This window comes from Manacus vitellinus, unplaced genomic scaffold (assembly GCF_001715985.3).
Source record: "Manacus vitellinus isolate BGI_N305 unplaced genomic scaffold, ASM171598v3 scaffold_28_pilon, whole genome shotgun sequence".
In the NCBI taxonomy this organism is placed as follows: domain Eukaryota; kingdom Metazoa; phylum Chordata; class Aves; order Passeriformes; family Pipridae; genus Manacus; species Manacus vitellinus.
This window is the reverse complement of record NW_021940122.1, coordinates 9,384,883-9,411,472: the sequence shown is the minus strand read 5'-3', so window position 1 is coordinate 9,411,472 and position 26,590 is coordinate 9,384,883. Positions and strand designations below refer to the sequence as shown.

Genomic DNA, 26,590 nt, shown 5'->3' with positions numbered 1-26,590 from the left:
TATGAAGGTTGGAAGAATTTGGTCGTCATGAAGCAGACTGAGGGGAGGAGGTTCTTTACTGGTACCACAGGCTCAGCATAGGCTGGGGTGAGATCTTTGTGCTGCTGAAAGTCAGGTTTCTACTGATCTTTCTTGATGTATGATGCCAGAAATCTTCTGAAATCAGGGTGAGGAGCAGAAGGGGAAACGTTTTTTTTCAGACCAGCGTGGTGAAAGTCAAGGGTGATGTTACTGTGATCATGAAAACAGATCTTCAACTGGTACATGGAGGGCTGCTTTCCTCTAGTTGTTGAAAACATTCAGACCATGTGTCATACAACCCAGTCACAATGAGGTGTCTTTACACTGTGAAACCAGAAGGCTGAACTGCTGACTCGGGCATTCACAATTGTTCCTCCAGAGCTGCCTTTGTTTCTGGCTTAAAGATGACTTGTAAATACGTAAATCTGGGGTTTGGATTTTAGCCAGAGGATTTTTATATTTTTGTTTGATTTGTTTTGTTACTGTACCTGTGTTTTTATTTACTGTAGCTTGTAGTTCTTAAACTTGCATATACAGGACCAGAGCGTAGTGGCCTGCAAGCTGTAAACTTTGTTTCTTCCTTAGTGGGGTAGTACATGGTGCAAGATGTTACTCAGCTTCACGACTCTAAAGAATGCCAGAGATGTTCTGCCAGCAGAGATTCTCCAATATAACAGCAGTAAATTGAAGGGAAATTCTCATCTGTGCAAATGCAGAGTGCAGGCTGGAATGGTACGTAAGATCAGAGGTCACAAATCCTAAAAGAGGGGACAGGCGTTAGCTTGTTGATGTTGTGCAAGAGATGGAATGGGAGCCACCATTCTTTTCATGCTTTTGTTCCAAATCCTGTTTTGTTAGATCTGAAGCTGACTAGAGAGGGGTGTAGGCGAAGGTTGCCTAGGGTGAGGTTAATCCATTGCCATTGATCATCTTTGATGACAGGTCTGTGAAACGTCAGCACTTCAAAATGATTTCCTGAAGTATGTGTGCAGGATGAGTACTGCATCCCAGTCTTAAAACTATCACTGGATTTTGGGACAGCCATTAGCAGTTTCAGCAGCTCCCATTCCTTTTCTTCCTGAGAACTGGAAGCATTTTTCTCTTGGTTCAGAAAGATGTTGTCTCAAGGCAACTGTTTCTCCTTAAATGTTTTTTATGCCCTCCCATAGCACTGCTGCTCAAGTTTGGGAAATTCTGCAACACCTTTAGCAGTAACAGCTCTCATGTATCATCATGGCTGGACTTTGCGAACGAAGATTTGGGAAGGGCTCTACCCATGTTTGTTGCAAGCACGCTGGTGGCTAAAAAGGCCAATACGAGATAGGCATGTCCGGTTGCAAAAGGCACAACAGAAAGACTCCTTAGGTGGTAAATTCTGCAAGGCACGATTCTTTCTGTGTTGCCTTTTCTCCTCAAGGGTGATCCTGCGTGCTTTCTCAAAAGCATCAGCAGCGTTATAGATGGTGTGTCTCCAGGCCTCCCGATTGGAGGCCAGAGTAGACCAGTTATGTTGATCAATATGGCCAAGGCTGAGATGTTGTTTCAGGGAGTCCTTGTATCTCCTCTTCGGGGCTCCTCTCTTGCAGCAGCCGGTGGCAAGTTCACCATAAAGCAAGATCTTAGGGAGGCGGTGGTCCTTCATCCTGGAGACGTGCCCTGCCCAGCGCAGCTGTGTTCTCAGCAACATGACCTCAATACTTGTGACTGCTGCTTGTTCTAGAACAGATGCATTGGTCACATAATCTGACCAGTGGATATTTAGGATTGAACGGAGACAGCATTGATGGAAGCGTTCTAGGAGACGCAGGTGGTGGCGGTAACACTGATCTATATACTGTTGAGTTTAGGGCCCGTAGAGCCCCAGATTCTGAATCTCAGGTCCTTTGTACCAAGAATGGGCCTAGAAGTCAGGTGTGAAGTTTACAGCCTGTTGTATCGCTTGTCACCTGTGAGGAGGAGGGTCAGTAGCCTGGGTAGCACACTGGTAAGTCTGTGCTACACAGACCCCACTGTTGTGGCCATAAACACGCTTGTTTTGGGCAAACTGCCTCGTGCTGATTGCAACAGAAGTGCCCTTTGCCTGTGTGCAGCACGTAGTCTCATTTCACCTACTCCCACATACCCGCCCCTGCAGACTACAAATTGTCTGGTCTCTTGGTGCCTCTCTGGTCCTTGCTCTGGAACAATATTCTTCCTGTTTTCTGGAGAGAGGGATGGCAGGAATACCAAAGGGGAGTAATTTTTTTTGTGGTCTGAAAATGTTTGTCCTCCCTTACCTAGGAGGGCTGGTAACACTTCTTAATTGTCCCTCAGTAGGTTTTGAGCTTTTTCCATTCATGTATAGTCATGAATGTGACTGTGCCATGTGTCTGTAACTGGGAATTAATCCTTCTGACTATCTATTCTGCATGTTGCCTGTTTCAGCAGTGTACCTTGGCTTTAGGACAGCAATTGTGCACACACTGCTGCTCCAGCAGGAGGGATCGTACTTTGTCTTCCCAGCCATTGGCACTAGGGTTTGAGTTGAAATGTAAATGTTACTGTATATTCAGTTGTTATTATGTATTGCCTGAATGCAGCTCTAGAGCTTCTGCTTCTGATGGGAAAGAAGCAGAAATACCATTCTTGCAGTACTCACCAGCAGCTGGAATTTAATTTTTTCTACTTCTGGTGCTGGTGTTTACCTTGGCACCTTTCTGGTTAGGCAGAGGGAAGTCAAGTCACTGAAGATATGATGCAATCTGCTCCTCTTTTGCATTGGGAAGTATACTGAGGTAATAAAATTCCAAGTTGAACGGGACCTGCAGTAGGGAAATTACTGCATGCTTTCTTCTGATCTTGAATGGTATTGGGAAATATGGGTGTGACTTTGATCCATTTCCTAAGTGCACAGAGCAGTTATCTGCACATGGGTGAAGAGGCAAGAAATTCCATTTGCAGCCCAAAACAATTGTCTTGAGAAGTAGGTGGCTGGGGTCCAGTGTTTGCTTTTGTTATTAACCTGAAGACTGAACTCTCTTAAGATTCTTAAAGTGCTTTTTACATTTCTTATTAATATTATCAGCATTTTACATTGCTTCCCCCCCCCCCGTTTTCCCAGTTAGTTGGCTTCTCCAGTTCAGTAATGGTAGGCTCCATGTGTTGTAGGTCCCATGATTCCATGACAGTGTGGGATGAGGACCCAGGAGCCAGGCAATGGTTAAGGCTGCCTATTTATGGCCTACAGTGGGTACCCTCTACGTTATCTTTGCGGATGGAGACAGGCATGGTTGACGTCAAGAAAGGATGTGTTGGCGGAAGGAGGAGGTGCTGTGGAGCCAGGATGATCATCTTTTGGCTCTGACAAACAGAACAGACCAAAACAAAATCATAAGACCGGAACCTTGAAGCATACCATGCCCAAAAATTAAGAGTCATTTGAACAGGAAACAGAACCACCCTGCATATGTCAATAAGCTTAATGAAGTACGTGCTACCACACATGACTATCTTACTCAGCTCTCCACTTCTATCACACCATACATAAAAGGAGGAGGAGGAGACGATTGGGCTGTATATAAGGAGGGCAGAAACTTCATTGAAGTACAGGGAAGACCCAAAAAGACCTCAGGGACAGTCAACGGACGACTCTCCTCTCTCTCATCCCAAGCAGGAACGTCTTTGTGGTAAGCCTTTGTGTCTGATTGTTACTATTCCCTGGGTTAGTAAAACATTATTATTATTGTTAGAGCTTCGTTGCAGCAGGTACATTTACCAATGGCAGTTTCAAATCTGAATTTCTGTTGCTTCAATAAACCCAACTGTTTGTGAATCTGTGCTCGTGGAAGTTCCTATTGAACATGACTAGAGTTACAGTGATGACTTGCTTCTAATCCTAAATTAAGTGTAGCCATACCCAGCCCCTCTTGCCCCAAGGCCCAGCTGGAATGCAGGGGGGTTTATTTTCTGACAGATTTCTTACTCTAATTCAACACACACGTTTCTCTGTGTATGTCTGTGTGAGTGTATATATATATATATATGCAAGATGCCTGGTGACTCTGCTCAGACTGTGCTAAACTTCCCTCTTCAGAACCACCTGTCATGTTAAAGCAGTCACCTATTGCTGGGGGCTTATCTCCCCCCGAGCGTGCCACTCAAGAAGTCCAGGATGTCACCAACCAGGTGAGTTGTGCCTAGTCTACAGATGAAGTCTCTGTGTGCAAAGAGCTGAGTGCTGAAGGTTGTGTAAAGGCTGAGAGAGCAGATGCTGGTACTGAAGCAGGGTTTAAAGTGGCTAACTTCAGTGAATGTTCACATGTAGTTCAAAGCCCAGCTCTGCTACGCCAGCACTGAAGGGGCTTGTTTGAAATGAGAAGAGGTGTATTTGAAGGGAGAAGCTTGTACGTGGTAGAACTAATTTCTCCCTGAAGGCCATGGATGGGACCAACTACATGCCAGTATACCCTAAAAAATGATTTAAACAGGACAAGACACTGGTGTTCCAGGTGAGGGGAGCTGGCTTGCACTTCTATGTAACAGTGTGGTTGACACAGGGTGTACCCTTATAGGGGGCATGGCTTGGTGCCTCCATCCTTTGATCCGGAATCAAAAGGGAAGCAATTAGCAGTTTGCTGTCTGTAGTGAGCAGGAGACTGTTCAGCTGGACAGCTGTGGAGCAGGGGAAATCAATTAGGAAATCTCCTTCTCACAGGATTTTAAATAGTGCTGGAGGCAGTGCTAGGAAGGAGGGCTGGAGGTCCTGGTGTAAATTGATTTAGAGTGGGGGTTCTGGATTTATTTTATCAAGGATGTATGTTTGAAAGGAAGGGATTTGAAGTGGTAGATGTGAAAGAAAAGCCCGAGTATGAACCTGCCAACCGTTTTCCCTTTTCTTTTACAGGTGAAACTACAACTTAGAGTCAGGGTAAACGGGAGATATGACATCTTTAGAGCCATACTCTACAGGACTCAAGTAGTTGCTGGGACAATGTACTTCATTAAGGTTTGTATATATTATAGGAGGGAATGCTTTGCAGTTGAACAATATAGGTGACTTGCAGAGTAGCTTAGAGCTGGAAAGAGAAGCAGGTGTGGTAGAAAAGCATCTGATGTGAGTAATAGAGTTGAGGACTATCTCAGGATGTTTATAAAATTCCTCTCTTCGGCACTACTGTAGAAGAGGAATAGTTCTTTCTGTATTTTCCAAACCCTCTCTCTGCTGTGGAGGAAAAACCAGTCCTGCTTAGTTTAGATCCCTCTGAGAGCACCATTCATCCTCTACTAGAAAACCTTGCGCACGTCTGTGAGCAGCTTTCTGTGAAGTAGCACGGAAGAACTTGCTGGGTGTGGTTTGCATCTGAAGGCCAGCAAGCACTGCTGAGCAGCAGGCTGGCCTTCTGGAGCAGAACACACATGGCATGGGACTGCTGTCTCTCAAACCCCACGTGTGTGGGGACATGTGCCTGGTGGGACTCACTCTCCTGACAAGGGTCAGAATCTTTATGAAAGAAATTGTCTGGTAGCATTTGTGGGAGAGTAATTCTGCAGAGAGATGTGGTGAGCATTTGCTCCACGCTTCTCATATTCAGCTGATGACAGGAAGGACAGACAATGCGAAACATCTCTCCCAGGTGTTTTTTTAAAATAATACCAGTTATTTGTGCTCTGTGGGCACCAGGGGGCTGTACTGACAGACTACCTCTTCTGTGGCTAGTCAGAGTTTTAGCTACATGATTGATATTTATCCTTTCCTTGCTCCAGTGAGATATGCTTTCACGTTGTGGACAAAGCACTGAGTAATGAAGAGTAACAATTTACTGGAGGGCTGAAGTACAGCCAGAAGTCATGCCCAGTTGCATCCCAGATTTGTCTCTTCTTTCCCAATCTGCAGACAAGGCTTTCAGGTTGTCATTGCTTCTCAGGACCACATGCTGGTTTGGGATGGATCTTTCTGTACTTTGTAAGAGCAGATGTTGTCTCTGCATCTTGTCCCAGCCCTGAGTCATTAAGACTCACTGGGTCTTGTCTTCCACCCTGAGTGTGCCAAGAGGCTGAGAGCTGATGTGCTGACATCTTGGTGACCAAAAGAGAACACGACCAAAACCTTTCTCCTGTTCCACCTTCTGGTGCTTCCACCCTCAAGCAGTCCTGCTCATTTTCCCTTCATCTGAGACGGAAGGTTTTTAACAGAGTTTAATAGAGTTTTCTCCAGGTTTAGACAGTTTTCTGCCAGCAGGTATTACCCAGACTTGGGTGAAGAGCTGTGGAAGTAAAAAGTGGAGATAGAACCTCAAATTAAACTCCACGGCAAAGACAGTCTTTCAAGTATGTAAAGAGCATCCTTTTGTTTGAACCTGCTTCAAGCCATGCTTCTCACTTTCCCCCTGTTTTGTTTTCTAGGTCCAAGTTGCTGATACTGAATATGTCCACTTAAAGGTGTTTGTGGGCCTTCCTCCGGAGAACTTATATCCTGCCCTTGTCAGTTTTCAGACTGGCAAGACCAGAGATGATCCTCTGGACTACTTCTGAGACACGATGAGGGCAGTGCCTCACTTCTACAAGTCACGTGGGGGTTCTGACCATGATAGTAAATGCATGAAAATAAAATAAGGCTTGAAAGCTATTTGTTCCTTTGCTGTGTGTCATGCTTTGGGCCGCTGCCAAGCTAAAGCTCAAGTAGGCTCCAAAATACTGTTTCAAGCTGTTTCTGCCACCTGGGGTACTACAGCTGTAAGACAGGGCCCACCCACTTCAGCTCTTCTTTCCAAAACTCTGTTGGGTATCTTGGGCTTTTGGGGTTTGTTTCAGTGCATTAAATGCAAGCTATTGGCGACTTGTCAGAAAGAGTGTGAGATAGACCATTTCTGGCATGGGGGAACTGAGAACCCAAACTATCCTCCTTTAAGTGCAGCTTCACTCACAGGGAGGAGAGGGGTGGTGGGGCGGGGAGCAGGAATGTGTGCCTTGAAGGAATGGGAAGACAGTCTCCTTCCACCATTGGTCAGCAGAACCCTAAATTTAACAGCAGCAGGTATTAGAAACTAAACGGAGCTTGTGGACTAACAGGGAGGACATGGTGAGAAGCATGAACCAGACTGGGCAAGAAGGCATTGTTTCCCCTGCCATCACCTATAAATAAATGCTCTGCTGGGGCTTTGAGCAGGCCGAGCTCTGCTGAGTTTGTGAGGAGACTGGGGATGCAGGATCAAGCTCTTTGTTGAGATGGTTCCCTGCCCATCAGCCAAGTTTGCTGATGGAAATCTCCCTCTAGAGCTGATCCACTCTGTTGTTACTTCACTAAGGAATGGTTCAGGAAACACCACACTGGGGCATGCTTTCCAGTGGGATTTTGAGCCATGGTGGATGGGATGGGGCAGCCATCCATGCCAGCATCTTCTGGAAGGACGTGCCAATGGAGGTTCTCAGGCTCCAGCTTTCAACAGAAGGATGTTCCTCAACTTGTCTTCATCAGTGTTGTGTTGTGTGACACACAACAGGCTTTTGGGCATCTGCCTGACCAGAGCTCCTCTTCCCTTGGACTCAGCAGGATGAGAATATATCCCCTTCTCTGTGCATGGGAAAAGGGTTTGGTTGTAAATCACCTTGCCAAAGAGGGTCCTTGCTACTGATCTTCCCTTGTGCCCAGAGTGTGTGTCACTGCCATTGGCTGCAGGAGTGGCTCTCAGGCAGCCTGTGGAGCTGGAGGCCTAGAGCTCCAGGTAAGAGTACAGTGAGGGGGGGTGTGCCGCGGTCCGAAAAAGGGGGGAGGATCGTGGCACTACACGCGTCCGGGACACGAGAGTGGGATGCAGGTAGAATGCTTTATTCCCGTGTGCACCCAGTCTTTATCAGCTTGGGAGGGCAAAGGGCCAGAACACAGGGCAGAGCATGAGACAGACAAACCAAGATAGGGACACAGGCAAAAAGGGGAGGAGCACAGGAGGAACCAGGGGAGGAAAGGGTGAACGGGGGCTGTCTCCTGTCTGCAGCTTTTCCAGCCAATCAGTTGTGATCATGAAAACAGATCTTCAACTGGTACATGGAGGGCTACTTTCCTCTAGTTCTTGAAAACATTCAGACCATGTGTCATACGATCCAGTCACAATGAGGTGTCTTTACGCTGTGAAACCAGAAGGCTGAACTGCTGACTCGGGCGTTCACAATTGTTCTTCCAGAGCTGACGCCATTTCTGGCTTAAAGATGACTTGTAAATACGTAAATCTGGGGTTTGGATTTTAGCCAGAGGATTTTTATATTTTCGTTTGATTTGTTTTGTTACTGTACCTGTGTTTTTATTTACTGTAGCTTGTAGTTCTTAAACTTGCATACACAGGACCAGACTGTAGTGGCCTGCAAGCTGTAAACTTTGTTTCTTCCTTAGTGGGGTAGTACATGGTGCAAGATGTTACTCAGCTTCACGACTCTAAAGAATGCCAGAGATGTTCTGCCAGCAGAGATTCTCCAATATAACAGCAGTAAATTGAAGGGAAATTCTCATCTGTGCAAATGCAGATTGCAGGCTGGAATGGTACGTAAGATCAGAGGTCACAAATCCTAAAAGAGGGGACAGGCGTTAGCTTGTTGATGTTGTGCAAGAGATGGAATGGGAGCCACCATTCTTTTCATGCTTTTGTTCCAAATCCTGTTTTGTTAGATCTGAAGCTGACTAGAGAGGGGTGTAGGCGAAGGTTGCCTAGGATGAGGTTAATCCATTGCCACTGATCATCTTTGATGACAGGTCTGTGAAACGTCAGCACTTCAAAGTGACTTCCTGAAGTATGTGTGCAGGATGAGTACTGCATCCCAGTCTTAAAACTATCACTGGATTTTGGGGTATTAGCACTGCTATGGAAAGAAAACAGATTGATCTGCCTGTGTAAATTTCAGCATCATCTTGCTGACAATTAGTGTTGATTTTCCTTCCCTTGTGCGCAACTCTGTGCCATCTGAGAGAAAAAAAATTCTTATGCTTTGAAGTAAGAAACCAGGAAATTCAGAAATATGCAGTCCAATGAATGATTTGGCACAACATTAACATCTTTAGTTTCACACCTAGAGTTTTTCCGAGGTTATAAATTAACCTTCCTACACTTTGTGCTCAGCGTATTTCTTGTTAATTAAAGTAAAGTGTTCTCCAGGGGCTTACTGCTGTCCTGGGGACCATAACATCCCTTCCCAACGAAGTTACTGAGGTCTGTATCCTGGTGAGCGGACAGGTTTATAAAATACTCTGTTTTAGCACTGGTGCTTGTGTGGTTGTTGGACACATTCTGTGACTTCTGGCCTCAGTAAGGTGAGCTGGCTCTTCCAGTCACTCATCTGTCCTGCTGTGTGAATAAGATGCATGATAGCAACTGTGTTGGAACATGATCAGCATTTGGGTGAATCAGCAGGGTCTTGTTCAAAGGAGGGATTTTGAGCTCCTCAGCTGGAATTGTCATTAGCTCCACAAATGAGGCTATGAGCAACTCTGTATCTGGAGAGATGAAGTTGGTGAAACTGGCAGAAACCCAGTTTTAACAACTCCCATTCTCATTATTCCTGAGCCCTGGAAGCACTTTTATCTTGGTTCAGAAATATGTTGTCTCAAGACAACTGTTTCTCCTCAGATGCTTTTCATGCCCTCCCATAGCACTGCTGCTCAAGTTTGGGAAATTCTGCAACACCTTTATCGGTAACAGCTCTAACACTGATCTATATACTGTTGAGTTTAGGGCCCGTAGAGCCCCAGATTCTGAATCTCAGGTCCTTTGTACCAAGAACAGGCCTAGAAGTCAGGTGTGAAGTTTACAGCCTGTTGCATCGCTTGTCACCTGTGAGGAAGAGGGTCAGTAGCCTGGGTAGCACACTGGTAAGTCTGTGCTACACAGACCCCACTATTGTGGCCATAAACACGCTTGTTTTGGGCAAACTCCCTCGTACTGATTGCAGCAGAAGTGCCCTTTGCCTGTGTGCAGCACGTAGTCTCATTTCACCTACTCCCACGTACCCACCCCTGGAGACTACAAATTGTCTGGTCTCTTGGTGCCTCTCTGGTCCTTGCTCTGGAACAATATTCCTCCTGTTTTCTGGAGAGACGGATGGCAGGAATACCAAAGAGGAATAATTTTTTTTGTGGTCTGGAAGTGTTAGTCCTCCCTTACCTAGGAGGGCTGGTAACACTTCTTAGTCATCCCTAATAGGGGACTAGTAGGTTTGGAGCTTTTTCCATTCATATATGGTCATGAATGTGACTGTGCCATGTGTCTGTAACTGGGAATTAATCCTTCTGACTATCTATTCTGCATGTTGCCTGTTTCAGCAGTGTACCTTGGCATTAGGACAGCAATTGTGCACACACTGCTCCTCTAGCAAGAGGGATGGTACTTTGTCTCCCAGCAATTGGCACTAGGGTTTGAGTTGAAATGTAAATGTTACTGTATATTCAGTTGTTATTATGTATTGCCTGAATGCAGCTCTAGAGCTTCTGCTTCTGATGGGAAAAAAGCAGAAATAACTTACTTGCCGTACTTACCTGAAGTTGAAACCTTTCTGGTTAGGCAGAGGGAAGTCAAGTCACTGAAAATAAGATGCAATCTGCTCTTCTTTTGCGTTGGGAAGGATACTGAGGTAATAAAATGCCAAGTTAAACAGGACCTGCAGTATGGAAGCTACTGCATACTATATTCTGGTCTTGAATGGTATTGGGAAATACTGGGTGTGACTTTGATCCATTTCCTAAGTGCACAGACCAGTCATCTGCACGTGGGTGGGGAGGCAAGAGGTTCCAGTTGCAGTCAAAACCAACTGTCTTGAGATGTAGGTGGCTAGAGGCTGATGTTTGCTTTTCTCATTGACCTGAAGACTATACACTCTTAGGATTTCTGAAGTGCTTTTTTACATTTATTATTATCAATGTATTACATTGCTTTTTCTCCATTTTCCCCATTTGTCTCCTTCACCAGTTTAGTAATGGTAGGCTCCATGTGTTGCAGGTCACATGATCCCATGACACATGTTTATGTATATATATGAGATGCCTGGTGACTCTGCTCAGACTCTGCTAAACTTCCCTTTTCAGAATCATCCATTTCAGAACCACCAGTAATTTCAGAGAAGGCATCTGCCACTATGATGACCGGGGGGTTATCTGACACCAAGGCTGCTACTCCAGAAATCCAGCATATTGTTAACCAGGTGAGTTGCACCCTGTCTATAAATGAAGTCTCTATGTGCAAAGAGCTGAGTGCAGAAGGTTGTGTGAAGGCTGGGAGACCAGGTGTTGATACCAAAGCAGGGTTTAAACTGAAAAACCTTGTACAGAAAATGGGAATCCCCTTGATTGCCAGTTTTTTCTCTATCTCTTCATTGTCCATAGCCAGGCATAGTACTGGCTACCTTCAGTGAATGTTCACATGTAGTTCAAAGCCCAGCTCTGCTATGCCAGCACTGAAGGGGCTTGTTTGAAAAGAGAGGAGAGGTGGCTATTTGAAGGGAGAAGGTTGTACCTGGTAGAAACAATTCCTCACTAAATGATGTGGATAGGACAAACCACATACTAGTATGGACTAGTATGAATTATATATTCAGGAGAAAGCTATTTTTAAACAGTGTGTTCTCTGCTGGCATTGTTTTCTAGGCTGACAGCTGTGATGCAGGGCCTGCTGGTGAGTCCGTGGGGCAAGGTGAGCTTGGCAAAAGACAGGCCAGTGAGCCCAGTTGCCAAGTAGTTGGTTACAGGCAGTGATCCTGTCCTGGAAGCAGCTATGAGAAGCAGCTCTGCAGAACTTCTAACGTCCTGCAGTGCACCAGCTCTTTTTAAAACAAGTACAAAGTGCATCCTGAGGAATGCAAAGGGAACAACATAGCATGGGAAAACTCCTTTTGCGTCTCCCATCTCATGTTTCCACCCATCTACCTTCACCCTCAAGGCTCTGAAAGATGAGCTCTTCTCCCTTTGGCAACTGCACAAAGTGTAACATAGGCCCTCCTTGAGGGAACAAAACTAGGAAGTGGTGTGGCTGAAGGCGTTGGTCGATACTGCTGCACACTCCCTGTGCCTGGTGTGCAAGGCTCCCAGCATGTACAGAATAACCAGGGGATCAGGCCCAGCCAGCAAGGGTTTAGGTAAGGCAGGTCCTGCTTGACCAACCTGATCTCTTACTATGTCAGGGTGACCTGCCTAGTGGATGAGGGAAAGGCTGTGGACGTTGTCTACCTGGAGCCTTTGACACCATTTCCCACAGTATTATCCTGGAGGAGCTGGCAGCCCATGGCTTGGACAGGTGCACTGTTCATTGGGTGAAAATCTTTCAGGATGGCTGGGTCCAGACAGTGGTGGTGCATGGAGTTACATCCAGTTGGTGGCTGGTCACTAACGGGGTTCCCCAGGGCTCAGTGTTGGGGCCAGTCCTGTTTAATATCTTTATTGATGATCCAGACAAAGGGATCGAGGGCACCCTCAGTCAGTTTGCAGATGACACCAAGCTGAGTGGAAGTGTTGATCTACTGGAGGTCAGGAAGGCTCTGCAGAGGGATCTGGACAGGTGGATTGATTGGCTGGGGTCAACTATGTGAGGTTTAACAAGGCAAAGTGCTGGGTCTTGCACTTGGGTCACAACAACCCCGTGCACCACTGCAGGCTATCTCCTTTGACATGGAATTCAAAGGGCAGCAAGTAGCAGTTTCTGCTATACTGAGCAGGGGACAGGCAGTTCAGCTGGACACCTTTGAGTTAGGGGAAATCAGCTAGGAAGTCTAATTCTAACAGGATTTTAAAGAATGCTGGAGGCACTGCTAGGAAAGAGGCTGGAGGTCTTGGTGTAAATTAATTTAGAGTGGGGTTTCTGGATTTATTTCGCTAAGGGGGTATGTGTGATATATGTGAATGAAAAGCTGAAATATGAACCTGCCAGTCACTTTCCTCTTTCTTTCTACAGGTGAAGCCACAATTTGAAAGCAAGGAAAACAGGAACTGTGCCATGTTTGTAGCCATAGCATATAGGACTCAAGTGGTTGCTGGGACAATCTACTTTATTAAGGTTTGTATATATTATAAGAGGGAGTGCTTTGCTGTTAAACAATATAGGTGACTTGCAGAGTCGCTTAGAGCTGGAAAGAGAAGCAGATGTAGTAGAAAAACATCTATGTGAGTATGATATGATTAATAGAGTTGGAGACTATCTCCAGGTGCTGTTTGGCACTACCGTAGAAGAGGAGTAGAAAAACCTCAAAAACATGCACTAGGCTTCTTCAGATGGGACTGGTAAGTTTCTCAGGATAATCTCATTCAAAGACTTACCAACTTGATGATTTAAACAAGTTGTAATTCTGCTCTCCTGTTTCCCTTCAAAGCAAAGTAGCTTTCCTCTTGTGTCTGTGACCTCCTGTTGTGTTTACTATGCTGAATTTGAAGTCACACTGAAGATCAGATGGAGAGTTAGAGACCATTTTGTAGTGCAGGGCAAGCATCTCATAGTCTGCTGACTAGTTTTGCAAGCAAGCAGGTGTGTTGATGTTTTGGTTACGCATCACATGCTGCATCAGTACTGCCTGCCTGCTGGTTCATTCTGTATTTTCCAAACCCTCTCCCTGCTGTGGAGGAAAAACCAGTCCTGCTTAGTTTAGATCCCTCTGAGAGCACCATTCATCCTCTACTAGAAAACCTTGTGCACGTCTGTGAGCAGCTTTCTGTGAAGTAGCACGGAAGAACTTGCTGGGTGTGGTTTGCATCTGAAGGCCAGCAAGCACTGCTGAGCAGCAGGCTGGCCTTCTGGAGCAGAGCACACATGGCATGGGACTGCTGTCTCTCAAACCCCACGTGTGTGGGGACATGTGCCTGGTGGGACACGCTCCCCTGACAAGGGTCGGAATCGTTTTAGGAAAGAAATTGTCTGGTAGCATTTGTGGGAGAGTAATTCTGCAGAGAGATGTGGTGAGCACTTGCTCTACGCTTCTCATATTTAGTTGATGACAGGAAGGACAGACACTGCCAAACATCTTCTTTCCCAGGTGCTTCTTTAAAATAACTCTTATCAGTTATTTGTGCTCAGGGGACTGTACTGACAGACTACCTCTTCTGTGGCTAGTCTTACCTACATGAACGATGTTTACCATTCCCTTGCTCCTGTGAAATGTGCTTTCACTTGGTGGACAAAACTGAAGAATACAGATTACAGGTACAGCTAGAAGTCATGCCCAGTTGCATTTCTTCCCTTAGGGCCATCTTATTGCTTACCTGGGCAATGTAAAATACTTGTCTGCTGTCCCTGTTACGTCTCATGACCAAACTACTCAGAAATGAAGACTGACAAGTAACTGAACTTGGAAGAAATCCACCTGTAACACTGAAAACATGATTTGTCTTTTCTTTCCAACTTTGCCTGTGATGGGAAACAGTTACTCATTTTAGCAGTAACTGGAACAAGCTCTGTCACAAGATTCATTCTTTTGTATTTCTGAATCTTCCACATCACTAATGTGTTACCAGCAGACATGTAGCTGATATGTAATCCAGACCAAGACAAACATAGTGCTGCTACATTGCAGCCACCAGAAAGCATGTAAAAACAGTGCCTAAGGCGTTAAACTTTCCATTGATACTATGTACCTCACAGAAGGTGAGTTTAGTGCCTGTTGTGCTTGGCTGTATGAATGAAATGATACAGCTTCCTACCAAGTCTTATGTGAGGACTTTCTGGAGGGGAAGATGAATTTCTTTGAAAAAGTATTTATTTCAGGCACGCACATGCACGCCCACAAGCACCAAGATGTGTCAGGCTGCCCATTCAGGCACTGAGCAGTTTAGAGTAACTCTGCAGACAAAGGCTCCTGGCTTTCAGGTTGTCATTGTTTCTCAGGACCATGTGCTAGTTTTGGATAGATCTTTCTGTATCCTCTAGTAGGTGACACTGTCTCTGCATCTTGTCCCACCCCTGATTCATTAAGATTTCTTCATTGTCTCTTGTCTCCCACCCTCAATGTGCCAAGAAGCTGTGTGCTGGTGTGCTGGCATCTTGATGACTGAAACAGGACACACCCAAAACCTTTCTCTTGTTGTGCCTTCTGATGCTTCCACCCCCAAGCAGTCCTGCTCACTTTCCCTTCACCTGAACCTCAAGGTTTAGACAGGTGTAGACAGTTTCGGACACTGGTTACTATCCAGACTTGTTTAAGAGCTGTTGAAGTAAAAATGAAGATGTATCTAAAATTAAGCTCCTGGGCAAAGATATTCTTTCAAGAACATTAAAGAGCATCCTTTTGTTTGAACCTGCTTTGAACCCATGCTCCTCACTTTCCTGCTCTTGGTTTTTAGGTCCAAGTTTCTGATGCCACATATGCCCACTTAAAGGTGTTTCAGAGTCTTCCTCATGAGAACGAAGGTCCCAGCCTTGTCAGTTTTCAGACTGGCAAAACCAGAGATGATCCCCTGACCTACTTCTGAGAGACAATGAGAAACTGTGCCTCACTTCTGCAAGTTGTGTGGGGGTTCTGCCCGTGACAGTAAATAAAATAAGTTTTGCAAACTATTGTCCTTATTTTCCTTTTCTGCTGATATACCTGCAGAAGTCTTTCTTGTTATCTGGTCTCTCATCAGATTAAAATAAAGTATTTCTAATTAAGGCATAGAATAAGCATAAGGTTATCTGGAATATAAAAAACACGTGGAAAAAAACCCCGAGCAAGATAATAACTAATACTGAAAAGCAGTAAAGAGAGCACTGAAGTACCAGTCAAATATGCCATGTCAAGTCAAAAGAAATATTTATTGTTATTAATACAGAAATGCTTGTCCAGCATAAGTTCCTTTTCAGGACTTTTCCATAGGACTGAGAACATAAGCAAGCTGGTTTGGTTTTTTATACTTACACACCCTCTATGGGACATTACACGCTACTGCTGCAAGAGGATGAACATGATTACCAAGGGAATGTTTGTTTCAAAGTACTGTGACCCTCTATCCCTTCCCTGCAAAATTGTTTCAGCTCAAGTCTCTCTTCATGTCTTTGCCAATAAAATACATAGTACAGTTTAAAGCTACACATGTATTCACAGCTGCAAAACAGCACAGAAAAGACAGGCTTTCCTCTTGCTTCTTGCTACAAATACACAAGTACTAGTGTCACTCCCCTTCTGATTTCCAGACCAAGGAAGCCCACAAACAGGACTGAAGTCCAAGTTAAGTTGCAACTAAAGTTGTGTTTGCATTAGTGCAGGTAATAGGACAGCTGTATGACTCTCAAATTTACAGACTGCACAGGAAAGGAATGACAGAAAGAAATAATTTTTTCCCACCATTACGTTAAAAAAAGACACCTTTTTCCCTCCTTTGTTGGCACAGGAATCAACATTTCTCAGCCTATAGAAAATGCACGTAAGAAACCATTAGGAAAATGGACAAGATAAGCTTGCTAGAAATAAGCCAGTTCATCGTGCTTCGTCTTGCTGCCCTGGTAACTGTGGAGGCTCAGCGGCTTGTTCTCCTGGGGAAGGCTCTTGAACACCCGCAGGTGCATGAACTCATCATTGCCAACATGGACCTGCAAAGCACGAAACCCAGTGAGATCCATGGAGTGAGAACAGCCTTCAGCAGGAGGGATGGTGTAGACTGGTGTGTGTTGAGGATTGGGAAGCAGATAGGCAGTAAGGAAAACCATCGCCTCAGAAGGTGTGGTCTTGTTTTAAACCAGACTGGGAGCCATTATTTTTGTGGAAATATCACCTAATCCTCCCATGAAAATGAAAGTAAGAATATTTCTCTATTTCACACAGTCAGGGAAAGGGGCTGAGAGGTGGATTTATTTATTTTTTTTTTTTAATGCACAATTTCTTATCAAGGCCAAATTGTAAGCATTCTTCCCTAGTCAAGTAATGGAAAAATTCCACCATTCCAAAGATTAAACACATTGATTAAAAAAAAAAGTCCCAGTGCCCTCTACCTTGATGAAGTAGTTTGTTCCAGCAACCATCTGAGTTTTAAACTCCACTGCAGTGAAGACATCAAAGGTTTTCCCTTCTTTTTCTTCTAGCTGAGATTTCACCTTAAGAAAACAATAGGTTATTTAAGACTGATGCGAGATTCAAGTTTTTAGGACTTAAGGCCTACAGGTCACTGCTGCTGAATTCCCAGGAGTTCCTGATTTCCCACATTATTAAAATATCAAAATGCATCATGTTAAGTTTTGGGTTAGAGCAGGAGCAGTAATCTAGGGAGGTGGTAAAGCCGAGTGTGGTGTGAGTCAGTTGCCACAGACTGACACCAAGTCTGCACAACACTTATTTGACAATTCTTCCAACATCTGCTGAAGTCTATAATGTTTTCAAAATGCAAATCAGTGCTCAAGAAATCAGAATGACTTGTTGAATACCCTAGAGGGAGGCATGAACTCCTGTGAGTTGCAGCTCTTCTCTCCCATGCTTGGCTGTCTAGAATATCGTGGCTATATGGTAAATTCTTGGTCAGGAAAGAAATTTCAGCCTTTGCTTACCAGGGCAAGACGAGTTGTCCTGGAGTGCTTGGTGCAAGTGCAGTTCTACCCAAGCCAGACCTCGTGCATGGCCTCATTGTGTAGTCCTCCCTCCACTCCCAGTGCAACAGTACCAGCAGCAAGCAGATTTTCTAGCTATATCCTGTACCTCCCCTTCCTAAATTCAAGTGGAATAAATGCATCTGCTTTCCTGCATTAATCCCACCCACCTGCTTCTCTGGAGAAAAACAAGTGCCAACTTGCCACTGCTCCAGTGCTCTAGGTGAAGTAGGAACAGAAACAATTCCTGCAACATGGTATGTTCTTCCACCTGTCCAGCACCCTGAAGGCACAGGACCAAACTCTGTTGCCATTCCAGTAACCATCCTGTCCCCGGGAGCTGTGAACATACTTTTCATCTTATCTCAGAGGCCATATCTCTAAGCTTCTTCCAGGCTATGAACAGGAAGATAGCAAGATGATGATGTTTGGACACTTTTCTAGTTGTTTTTTTGCCATATGGAATTCAAAGCTAAGATGCAATGAGGGGCACAGCCCCAGAAAGCATTGGGCAGTCCTACTTCCTCCCCTTCCCCTGAGTCACAGGGTGGAGCAAGTGGTTTCAGTTTTTATCACTAGAGCTACTTTTACAAATTTTAAGCAGCAGGGTGGACATAAGTATCCCACTGACCTTATCCTGTCTCGTGCTCCTTTAACAACCCTAGGCATTGTGCAAGGTTGGTTTCTGAGGTCTCAAAATTGCCCCAGCTCAGCACATTTTGTACTTCCACCAGCAAGCTGAACACTGGGCTCCATGAATGCAGGCAGCTCAGAGTCACATGCAGCTGCCAGCTTGTCAGGGTGTTATAGTGGCAGTGACTCACCACAGCATGTGATAAATGAGCACTCTGATTCAGTATGGAGAGGGAGATCCCAAACACAAATAGTCTCCAAAAGGGTTGGTATCAGCCCACCTTGGCAGTTCACGATCTCAGTGTGGATGTGGGGGTCCTGGGGGACACAAGCCAGCACTGTGTCGTGGTGGTAACAAAGGTAAGAGCATACTACTGAGCATCAGCCAGGACCCCAGCCAGAAGGGAAGCAAGCAATCGCTGCCCTTTCCTTGGCATTTTTAGAGAACATTTGGAATAATGTGTCCAGTTTTGGGTCTCCAACACAAGAAGGATGTCAATAAACTGTAGTGAGCTCAGCGGAGCATTCCATGAGCTCAGATGGCTGGAGCACTCATGCTGTGAGGAGAGGAAGAAAATGAGCTTGCTCAGCCTGGGGAAGAGAAAGCTTTAAGGTAAACTTTCCAGTACCTGTAAGAAGTCAGGCCCTTTACTGAGGAGAGATGGCAGAAGAATGAGACACAATGGTCATAAATTGAAACTGGAGGTTCAGACTGGATATAAGGAAAAACTTCTCCCCTGAGGACACTCCTGCAGTACAGCAGGAGTGACCAGAGAAGCTGTGGCATTTTCATCCTTGGAGGTTTTCAAGACCTGACTGGACAAAGCTCAGAGCAGCCTGGGGCTGCTCACCCTGTGCTCAGGTAGCAGATGCAGTCCCTTCCCACCCAAATAATCTGTGATTCAATCACAGGACTGAAAATTATCAGGCCATGAAGGCTCTTCACTGCTCTGCACAGCCGGTTTGCTTAGCACAGCTACTAAAAATCAGATGGTTCTAAATCACCCTGAAGAACCTCTGCCACAGTTATCAGTGAGAAGCCAAAGGCTGAACAGGCCTGGGTGGAAATCCTTGATGTGGAGAGGCAGTTCCTATGGGACTCCTAAGCCAGACACTGCTGAAGGAAGCTGTCCTGTCCTGTGCCACACTGTACCTGCTCCGGGCGAGCAGCACTACTTGCCAGGGTCACAAAACTGAACGACATTCAGTCATCACAAGGATTCTTACGAAACAGTGTAATGAAGGCAAGAACTGGAAAAGCAGGAAGAGGAAATACTTTTATGGCAAGCAAACTGGCAGGCTCTAATAAACCTCCACAAAGATTTGACTTTAAACAAACAAAATGATTTAAGAAGTCTACGTAGATTAAACAAAACTAATGTTTTCTCCACAGTCTGTCCAGATGAGGATATGACTGCGTTAGCAAGTTTCAGTTTTCGGTCTTTTCACTTGTATTTCATTAAATAATTTAAACTGGCAGTCAAAACAAGCTGGACAAACTCTGAAGTATTTATATGATTTAAATGAAAATGCCAGATTTTTAGTTAATTCTGTCCACTTCTGAATCCAAGAGGGGTTTATTTTCACACTCTTTATTTCTGGATTATCAAACCACTGCAGTCTGCCAGACAGTCAGGATTTCAAAACTAGTTTTAAGACCACGTGCAACATTAATTGCATATGTGCATAAACTTTAACATGATATGTAGGCCTTTTCAAGTCAAAGCATTAAGTGTGACTCTCTCATCAATTCTCAATAATGTGCTTACTACTGCAAACTGTCTCTTTTTTTAATAGCAAATAATCATTAGATTGTACAGGTTAAATGATAGTTTCAATGACTGCTGTGCCTTTGGATGCTCTGTAGGTGTTTAGGAACTGCTACAGCCTGGGGAACAAACCCGGGACGTTGACAAGGAGCATAAGGAGATGGAGCTTGCCCTTCATCTTTCCTTACTAGATTGCCACATGCCATCCATTACAGAAACTGGACCATGAAACTTAGCTGTACATTGGCATTTTTAGAGTAAAAGTATGTGCTCCATTAACACATGAGCAGTAAATTAAGTTACTGTAAGTAATACAGTTTCAGGATTTGGAGCTGGCAGTGCTTGGAGCTGAATTCTGTGTTGGGGAATAGCAGAAGCAGCGAGTAAGTTTTCTTGCTTATTTCCCGATTCTCCCGACGCCCCCAAAAAACCCCAAACAAACCCAAAACAAAACAAAAAAAACAACCAAGCAACTCCCTCCCCCCCAAAAACAAACCCCAAACTAAACTAAAAAAAAACCAAACAAAACACCAAACACAAAACAAAAACCAAACGCAAGCACAAGGTTTAGACTTTGTAAGAACCATGTCAGCTCCTTCCTCGAGCTCAGGACAGGGCACACTTTGGGTTTCCCGGTGGCCGCAGCCCATCTCCCGCACTTCCAGGGCCGGAGCCGGCAGCATCCCGGCCCTCCCTGCGCACTCCGCCCTGCCCACAGTTCCTCTGGAGTCAACCGAGCCACGCCAGGCCAGGAGGGAGCAGGGAGGGTTCGGGAGCCGGAGACTGCTCCGCTGCCCATTCCCAATTCCCTACGCGCTTTTACACTGGGGGGGGTTGTCCGGCCGGTGTCCCGCGACAGAGCGATGTCGAGCACACCCCCGGCCCCCCCGACAGACCCTGCACCGGGACGCGACCCCCTCTCCCGGGCCCGCGGGTCCCTCCCGCGGGCTCGCCCGGACCGCCTTACCTCCTGCCACATATCTGCTGCGTCTCGTTCGCGTGGCCGCCGACGGACCGCCGAGACACCACCCGCACAACATGGTGGCACCGCTCGGCTTGCATGCCGCCCGATCCTCACCGAGGGCTGCGGCCGCGGGCTAACGGAGGGCGGGCCCGGGGCGGGCCCGGGGGCGGTTTGCCGGTGCTCGAACCGCGGCCGGGGCTCCGCGGGGCTGAGGCGGTGGCGGGTGGGGCGTCCGGGCCCGGCAGCGCCCAGGCCGGGGCGGTTCAAACGCGCCAGCCCGGCTGGGACCGGCCGCTCTTACGAGCTCGGCGCGGGGAGTTGCGGCCCGACAGCCCGTTAAAGAGAAAAACAGCTAAAAGCAGCAACTGCAATAAAAGCTGCCGGCAGAATTTATTCTGCTCCCTTGACGGAACGGAGGCAGCCTGTCCTCACCGGGCGGCGCCCCTGTGACAGTCCTGCGTGAGGACAGGGCTGCCGTCAGCTGATGCGTTTTCCCTTTCCTGTGTGTCGCCTTTTCCAGCAGCGGCATATTCTCGGTAGCCGCGTGGAAAATTCAATTTTCAGGACTCCCTCGTTCACCATGCTCATTTTTTCCTCTCTCAGGCTGATTTTGCCTTTCCTCGGCCAGCAAACCGAGGCGGTGGTGAATTATCCAGTTCTGAGAAATCCTCTGGGGAGATTTCAGGCTGAATGTTCAGGTCTTAACAGTCTTTACAGTTCCTACAGTTTAAACATCCAGACTCCTTGGGAAAACAACAATAAGCACCTACCTTCCTTCTCCCACTTTGCAGCATCCCTTTGTAAATTTGGTCAATATAACCCTAAATTTAATGGCAACAGATATTAGAAACTGAATGGAGCTCCTGGACTCAAAGGGAGTACATGGTGAGAAGCATGAACCAGACTGGGCAAGAAGGTTTCTTTCCCCTGGTATCAGCTATTAAAAAAGGGCTCTGCTGAAGCTTTGGGCAGGCAGAGCTCTGCCGAGTTTGTGAGGAGACTGGGGATGCAGGATCAGGCTCTTTGCTGGGATGATTCCCAGCCCATCAGCTGAATTTGCTGATGGAAATCCCTCCACAGAGATGATCCACTCTGTTGCTGCTTTACTAAAAAATGGTTCAGGAAACACCACACTGGGGCATGCTTTCCAGCGGGTTTTTGAGCCATGGTAGGTGGGATGGGGCAGCCATCCATATCAGCATCTTCTGGCAGGACATGCCAATGGAGATTCTCAGGATTGACCTTTCAACAGAAGGATGTTCCTCATCTTGTCTTCGTCAGTGTGTGACACACCAACAGGCTTTTGGGCATCTGTCTGACCAGACCTCCTCCTGAACTTGGCAAGATAAGAACATATCCCCTTCTCCATGCATGGGGAAAGGGTCTGGTTGCAAATTGCCTTCCTGAAGGGGTCCCTTTTTACTGAACTTCCCTTGTGCCCAGAGTGTGCGTCACTGCCATCGGCTGCAGCAGCAGCTCTTGGGCAGCGTGTGGAGATGGAGGCCTAGAGCTCCAGGTAGGACTGCAGTGAGGGTGGATGGGGCTTTCCCAGCAAATATAACCTGGCTGGTCAGCGCTAAAAAATTATGGCAGCTGTTGGAAACTCATTGTGTGCCAGCGTATAAATTCCTTTTAAGTTAATGTAAAGAATGAAAAGCACACAAAGAATGAAAAGTACCCAAATATCAATATTATCTACTGTGTGTATAGCTAGTGAATAGTGCTCTCCAAACAGGGCAGCCCATGGTGACTTTCTGTTTCTCACATGTGTGTATTCATGCATAATCTCTGGTTTGTATCCTGTGTCATTTTCATTTCATTCATTAAGCTCTTATATGTTTCAATGCTGTCAGCTTCACTTCAAGGGCTACTGTGCTGGGTTTGGTCCACTAGCGCTAAAACTACTTGGCTACTAGAACTTTTTGGAAGTGTGAACCATAATCAAAGCACTTTTTTTAGCCCTTTCTGCCATCTAGTGCTCATCCACTTTCATGCATTTAGGCTCAGGACATCATGGGTGTCAATTCTGTACTCTAAACTGAGGCTAGAAGCCACAGTCACAAGCCTGGAGAAAGATCCTGGGTTTTAGAAACAGCTCTCAGATCTCACTGGGTACAGGGATAGAATGTGGTTTCCAAAACTTTTGGCTACAAGAATTTGTGTTTTCAAACTCACTCTTTTCTTTTCTTTTTTTTTTTTTAACCAGCTCTGCCACAGATTTAATCAAATATTGCAATTTGCAAGCCTTACAATTAAAGTTGGATTGGTTCTTACGTGATGTAATTAAAATGTGAGCCCACTCCAAGGGGGATGTAACAGATCAACAAAAGGGTTAAAATAACTTGTCTGAATAGTATGCCACTTGGGCTTTCTGGATTTGCACTTTGGTCTTCCTAAGTCAAGAACTCCCCTTCCTTATCAACAACAAGTGGAGGTGGCAAAACAAAGGTTTTATGCAGTAATGTCACCTGTAAGTTTTATTTGCCTGCCCTGGCAAAAGAACAACCAAGCAAAAACAGTAACAAGAGAATTGTGATGTTTTCCCCAACACATTCACACACAGTCCTTTTGTCTCTGCTCACACTGAGCTGCAGATCCATCTACCTTTCCATAGTGGTCTAGATTATCTTGATGTTTGATGAGGGAGGGTACTGACAACTTCCAAAAGCTTGTTCTTGCACATGGAATATGGGAAGAGGGAAATAAATTCTGCAATGTAACCCTAGCCCTTTCTGCCAGGCTGTCCAGGGGTGCTTTTTCTCTCATCAGGCTGCAACAAATGTCTCTTCTAATGACTCTCTTACTTCAGTATGGATCAAGAAAAACCAGGCATGCCTTGCAAAACCAGAAGCATTTATGTTTGCTTTAAGGGGAGTGGGACAAGAGTAATGAAGTTCTGCTATGCTCTCTGCTGAAGTCCTTACTGTTTTTCTTTAGGTACAGTTCACCCTTCTTGTTCTAGATGCCCTCTCTTCAAGATGGGAAATAACCTAGCAGATGGCCTATAGGTGCCAAAAAACATATGCAGTCTGTCCATTTGTCTTGGTGCATGTCCCAGAGCCCAGACTTGTATGTCTTCCTCATTCAGTCATCTACCAGCACACACACTTCAGATGTTCACCCATTCTGGTGATCATACTACCCCTTCTGGGGGCTACTTCTCCATCCCTCACTCCTCCATTTCTCCTTGTTTCATTTGCTTTGTATCAGGCCCAGCAGTACCGCCAGGACTAGTGCAATGCTCTGTGTAGGTGTGAGGCAGATTAATACAGCAAAGTACAACACTGACTAAGGTGTGAAAGGGTTAGCCATGTATGCCATGTGGGATAGTACAGAAGCAACTCTTTGTTAAGCATACAACTACTAGCAACATAATCAATCATGGATACATCTCATTGTGCTCTCACAACGTTGCTGGGGGGGATTTACAAGCTGTTCTCCCCCTCCACCAAAGCAGGCAGGCTGGAGGTAAAGGTACCCCAGCTGGAGGAAACCAGTAGGAACCTAGTAGCTTGGTCTAGTGCAATGGAGTCTATGGAGAGTATTGTCCAATATTTCTTGTTGGGCAGAAAGGAGAGACTGGGACATTACTAAATATAAATAGCATGGCGCTCTGTCACATTAAATACTTTACATGTTCACACCCTTGGCTGTACACAGCATGTAGGATGCTGGGGGCTTTTTTATTTTCCCCATGACTGTGCTTTCCTGAAGTGAAACCGTGTACCTTGCTTTTGTAGAGCTGGGAGTCCTGATGCACATGGTTACAGATCACATATACTGGATAAAGAGGAAATATTATACATAGTGGGAAAGAGGAATATTATACATAAATGTAAAAGCAGGGTATAGTGGAATTGCCTAATGCCTCCCATAGTCAGCTGAGTTGCAGTCTGGCAGGAAAAGCTTATGGAGGCAAGGCAGCATGCAGATTTCTGCTTAAGCCCCACCAGAGGCGATCTTCACTTGTCCTTCTGAGACGTCCTGGTTTCAAGAGAGCAAATGCAAATTCAGTCCAAGGCACCCCAGACACAGTCCTTCCTCTGGAGGCACATGTGTTACCCTGCTGATGCTAACAGTAAGGTGTGGTGGGGCTGTGTAACAGGGGTGTGTCTGTTGTCTTTCCCATTCAGAAGCAAGAGGTGAGCAAGTTCCTCTTGGGGGCTCGTGTGCTTTTCACAATCTTCTTTCGTTAGGAATGTATCGTGTTCTCTGTCACAGAGCCACCTCCAGTGCCTATAAAATTTCGGGAGTTAGCCGATTGCAGGGAAGGCTCTGCCTCAGGGCTTGGTACCTCTTCTTTGTTGTCTCCCGCCACTGACTCCTGCGAGCTGGTCTCTGGGCTGGAAGCCGCCTGGAAGCTGGACTCAGCGCCGAGGGGCTCGTTGATCTGCAGAGGAAGCAGGGCCCGGTGCCGCATCAGGCTGTCGTCGCTGTTCTGAGCCTCCAGCGAGTTCCTGCGCTTGGCATTCCTGTTGGCCATGGCGTTCTTCTGCGGCTCCTCGAAGCTCAGTGACAGGGTGACTGTACCACTCCCGAAGCTGACTTTTTGCTTGCACCCACGCTGCTGCTGGCGCTGCCGCTCGGCAGAGGCTGGTAGAGGAAAAGGATCCTCATGGTTGCTCTTGCTGCTGATGGAGGAGGAAGGGGTGGAGCCGGTGGAGCCCCCCAGGCTGTTGGAGCGCTTGCGGGACACGTTGCTCCGTCTCAGTGTGGCCCTGGCAGCCACTTTGAAAGCGTGGGCAGCTGTGCTGCAGCGCACCTCCTCGATTGTGTTGCGGGAGGGCTTGAAGAGGATGATGTAGACTTTGTTGAAGAAGATGCAGGCCAGGAGCCCAAAGCTGGCAGCCAGTATCGCAATCACCTCCACAGCAGAGACAAACTTGCCGTATGTGCTGGCGTAAGCAGGGATGAAGGAAATCCACACAATGAAGAATATCAGCATGCTGAAGGTGATGAACTTGGCCTCGTTAAAATTCTCAGGCAGCTTTCGAGACTTGAAGGCGAAGAAGAAACAGATGGCTGCCAGTAGGCAGGTGTAGCCAATGAGGAAGCCGAGGGCCATCAGGGAGCCTTCATGGCAGGTAATGAAGATAATCTCATCCTCCAATTCATGGTTTCGGTAACTGGATGGTGGGGCTGTGTAGAGCCAAATCACACAGATGACAATCTGCACAAATGTGCATAAGAAGACCAGGAGGAACTGGAGGTTGAGGCCCCACCACTTTCGGTGGAGGCTCGTGGGAATCTTCGCCTCGAAGACGAGCAGGACACGGTTGGTTTTCACCAGGATGCAAGAGATGCAGAGGACAAAGCTGATGCCAAAAGCTGGCTGTCGCAAACGGCAAGTCCAGTTCTGGGGCTCACCAATGAAGAACAATGAGCTGGAGAAGCAGCAGAGCAAGGAAAAGAGGAGGAGGTAGGACAGCTCCCGGTTTGTTGCTTTGACAATGGGTGTGTTGCGAAATTTGGTGAAGACTCCCAGAACAAAAGAAGTCAGGAAAATTCCCAGGACAGCAAAGAGAGTCAGAGCAATCCCAAAGGGCTCAGTCCAGGCCAGAAACTCTATCTGCTTAGGGATGCAGGACGTATGGTTCTCATTGGACCAGTAATCCTCAGGGCATTTGTCACAGGCACTTGCATCTGGAAAAGAATGGACAAGAAGAGGAAAGGTTTGTCAGAATGAGAGGTTGAAATGTGGGGTGACATATATGGCA

The 26,590-nt window shown here is 46.2% G+C and overlaps 4 protein-coding genes across 5 annotated transcripts in view; 2 read left to right on the top strand and 2 right to left on the bottom strand.

Moving 5' to 3' along the window:
- Nucleotides 1-27: 27 nt before the first annotated feature.
- Nucleotides 28-6,538, top strand: LOC108640033 (cystatin-A-like). The gene is made up of 4 exons (XM_018074493.2): nucleotides 28-61; nucleotides 4,094-4,185; nucleotides 4,904-5,005; nucleotides 6,403-6,538. The coding sequence occupies exons 1-4, from the start codon at nucleotides 28-30 to the stop codon at nucleotides 6,529-6,531; spliced, it is 357 nt and encodes a 118-aa protein (XP_017929982.1). The 3' UTR covers nucleotides 6,532-6,538.
- A 4,458-nt stretch (nucleotides 6,539-10,996) lies between these two features.
- Nucleotides 10,997-15,497, top strand: LOC103756496 (cystatin-A). Its single transcript, XM_008922549.3, is given in 4 exon segments — nucleotides 10,997-11,041; nucleotides 11,044-11,178; nucleotides 12,921-13,022; nucleotides 15,296-15,497. Coding segments are annotated over 4 exon segments (411 nt in total). The 3' UTR covers nucleotides 15,425-15,497.
- Nucleotides 15,498-15,720: 223 nt separating this feature from the next.
- On the bottom strand, nucleotides 15,721-20,971 carry LOC103756540 (cystatin-B). Its single transcript, XM_029960640.1, has 3 exons — nucleotides 20,877-20,971; nucleotides 16,920-17,040; nucleotides 15,721-16,520 (listed from the first exon to the last, which is right to left on the bottom strand). The coding sequence occupies exons 1-3, from the start codon at nucleotides 20,969-20,971 to the stop codon at nucleotides 16,392-16,394; spliced, it is 345 nt and encodes a 114-aa protein (XP_029816500.1). The 3' UTR covers nucleotides 15,721-16,391.
- Nucleotides 20,972-23,337: 2,366 nt separating this feature from the next.
- Nucleotides 23,338-26,590, bottom strand: part of CASR (calcium sensing receptor) — a 41,850-nt gene continuing 38,597 nt past the window's right edge. For both annotated transcript variants that reach the window (XM_018074515.3, XM_018074514.2), the window contains one exon: nucleotides 23,338-26,516. In XM_018074515.3, coding sequence (XP_017930004.3) covers nucleotides 25,066-26,516 — 1,451 coding nt within the window. In that variant the 3' untranslated portion in view covers nucleotides 23,338-25,065. The remainder of the gene's footprint in view (nucleotides 26,517-26,590) is intronic.

Bases quoted from the DNA above. Each gene is read 5' to 3' on its own strand.
- LOC108640033 (XM_018074493.2), top strand. From the start codon at position 28: ATGAAGCAGACTGAGGGGAGGAGGTTCTTTACTG. The intron at 4,186-4,903 runs GTGAGTTGTGCC...TTTCTTTTACAG, and splicing joins TCCAGGATGTCACCAACCAG to GTGAAACTACAACTTAGAGT. The intron at 5,006-6,402 runs GTTTGTATATAT...TTTGTTTTCTAG, and splicing joins GGACAATGTACTTCATTAAG to GTCCAAGTTGCTGATACTGA.
- LOC103756540 (XM_029960640.1), bottom strand. From the start codon at position 20,971: ATGCAAGCCGAGCGGTGCCACCATGTTGTGCGGGTGGTGTCTCGGCGG. The intron at 17,041-20,876 runs GTAAGGCGGTCC...TCAGTCTTAAAT, and splicing joins CAGCAGATATGTGGCAGGAG to AACCTATTGTTTTCTTAAGG. The intron at 16,521-16,919 runs GTAGAGGGCACT...CGTGCTTTGCAG, and splicing joins GAACAAACTACTTCATCAAG to GTCCATGTTGGCAATGATGA.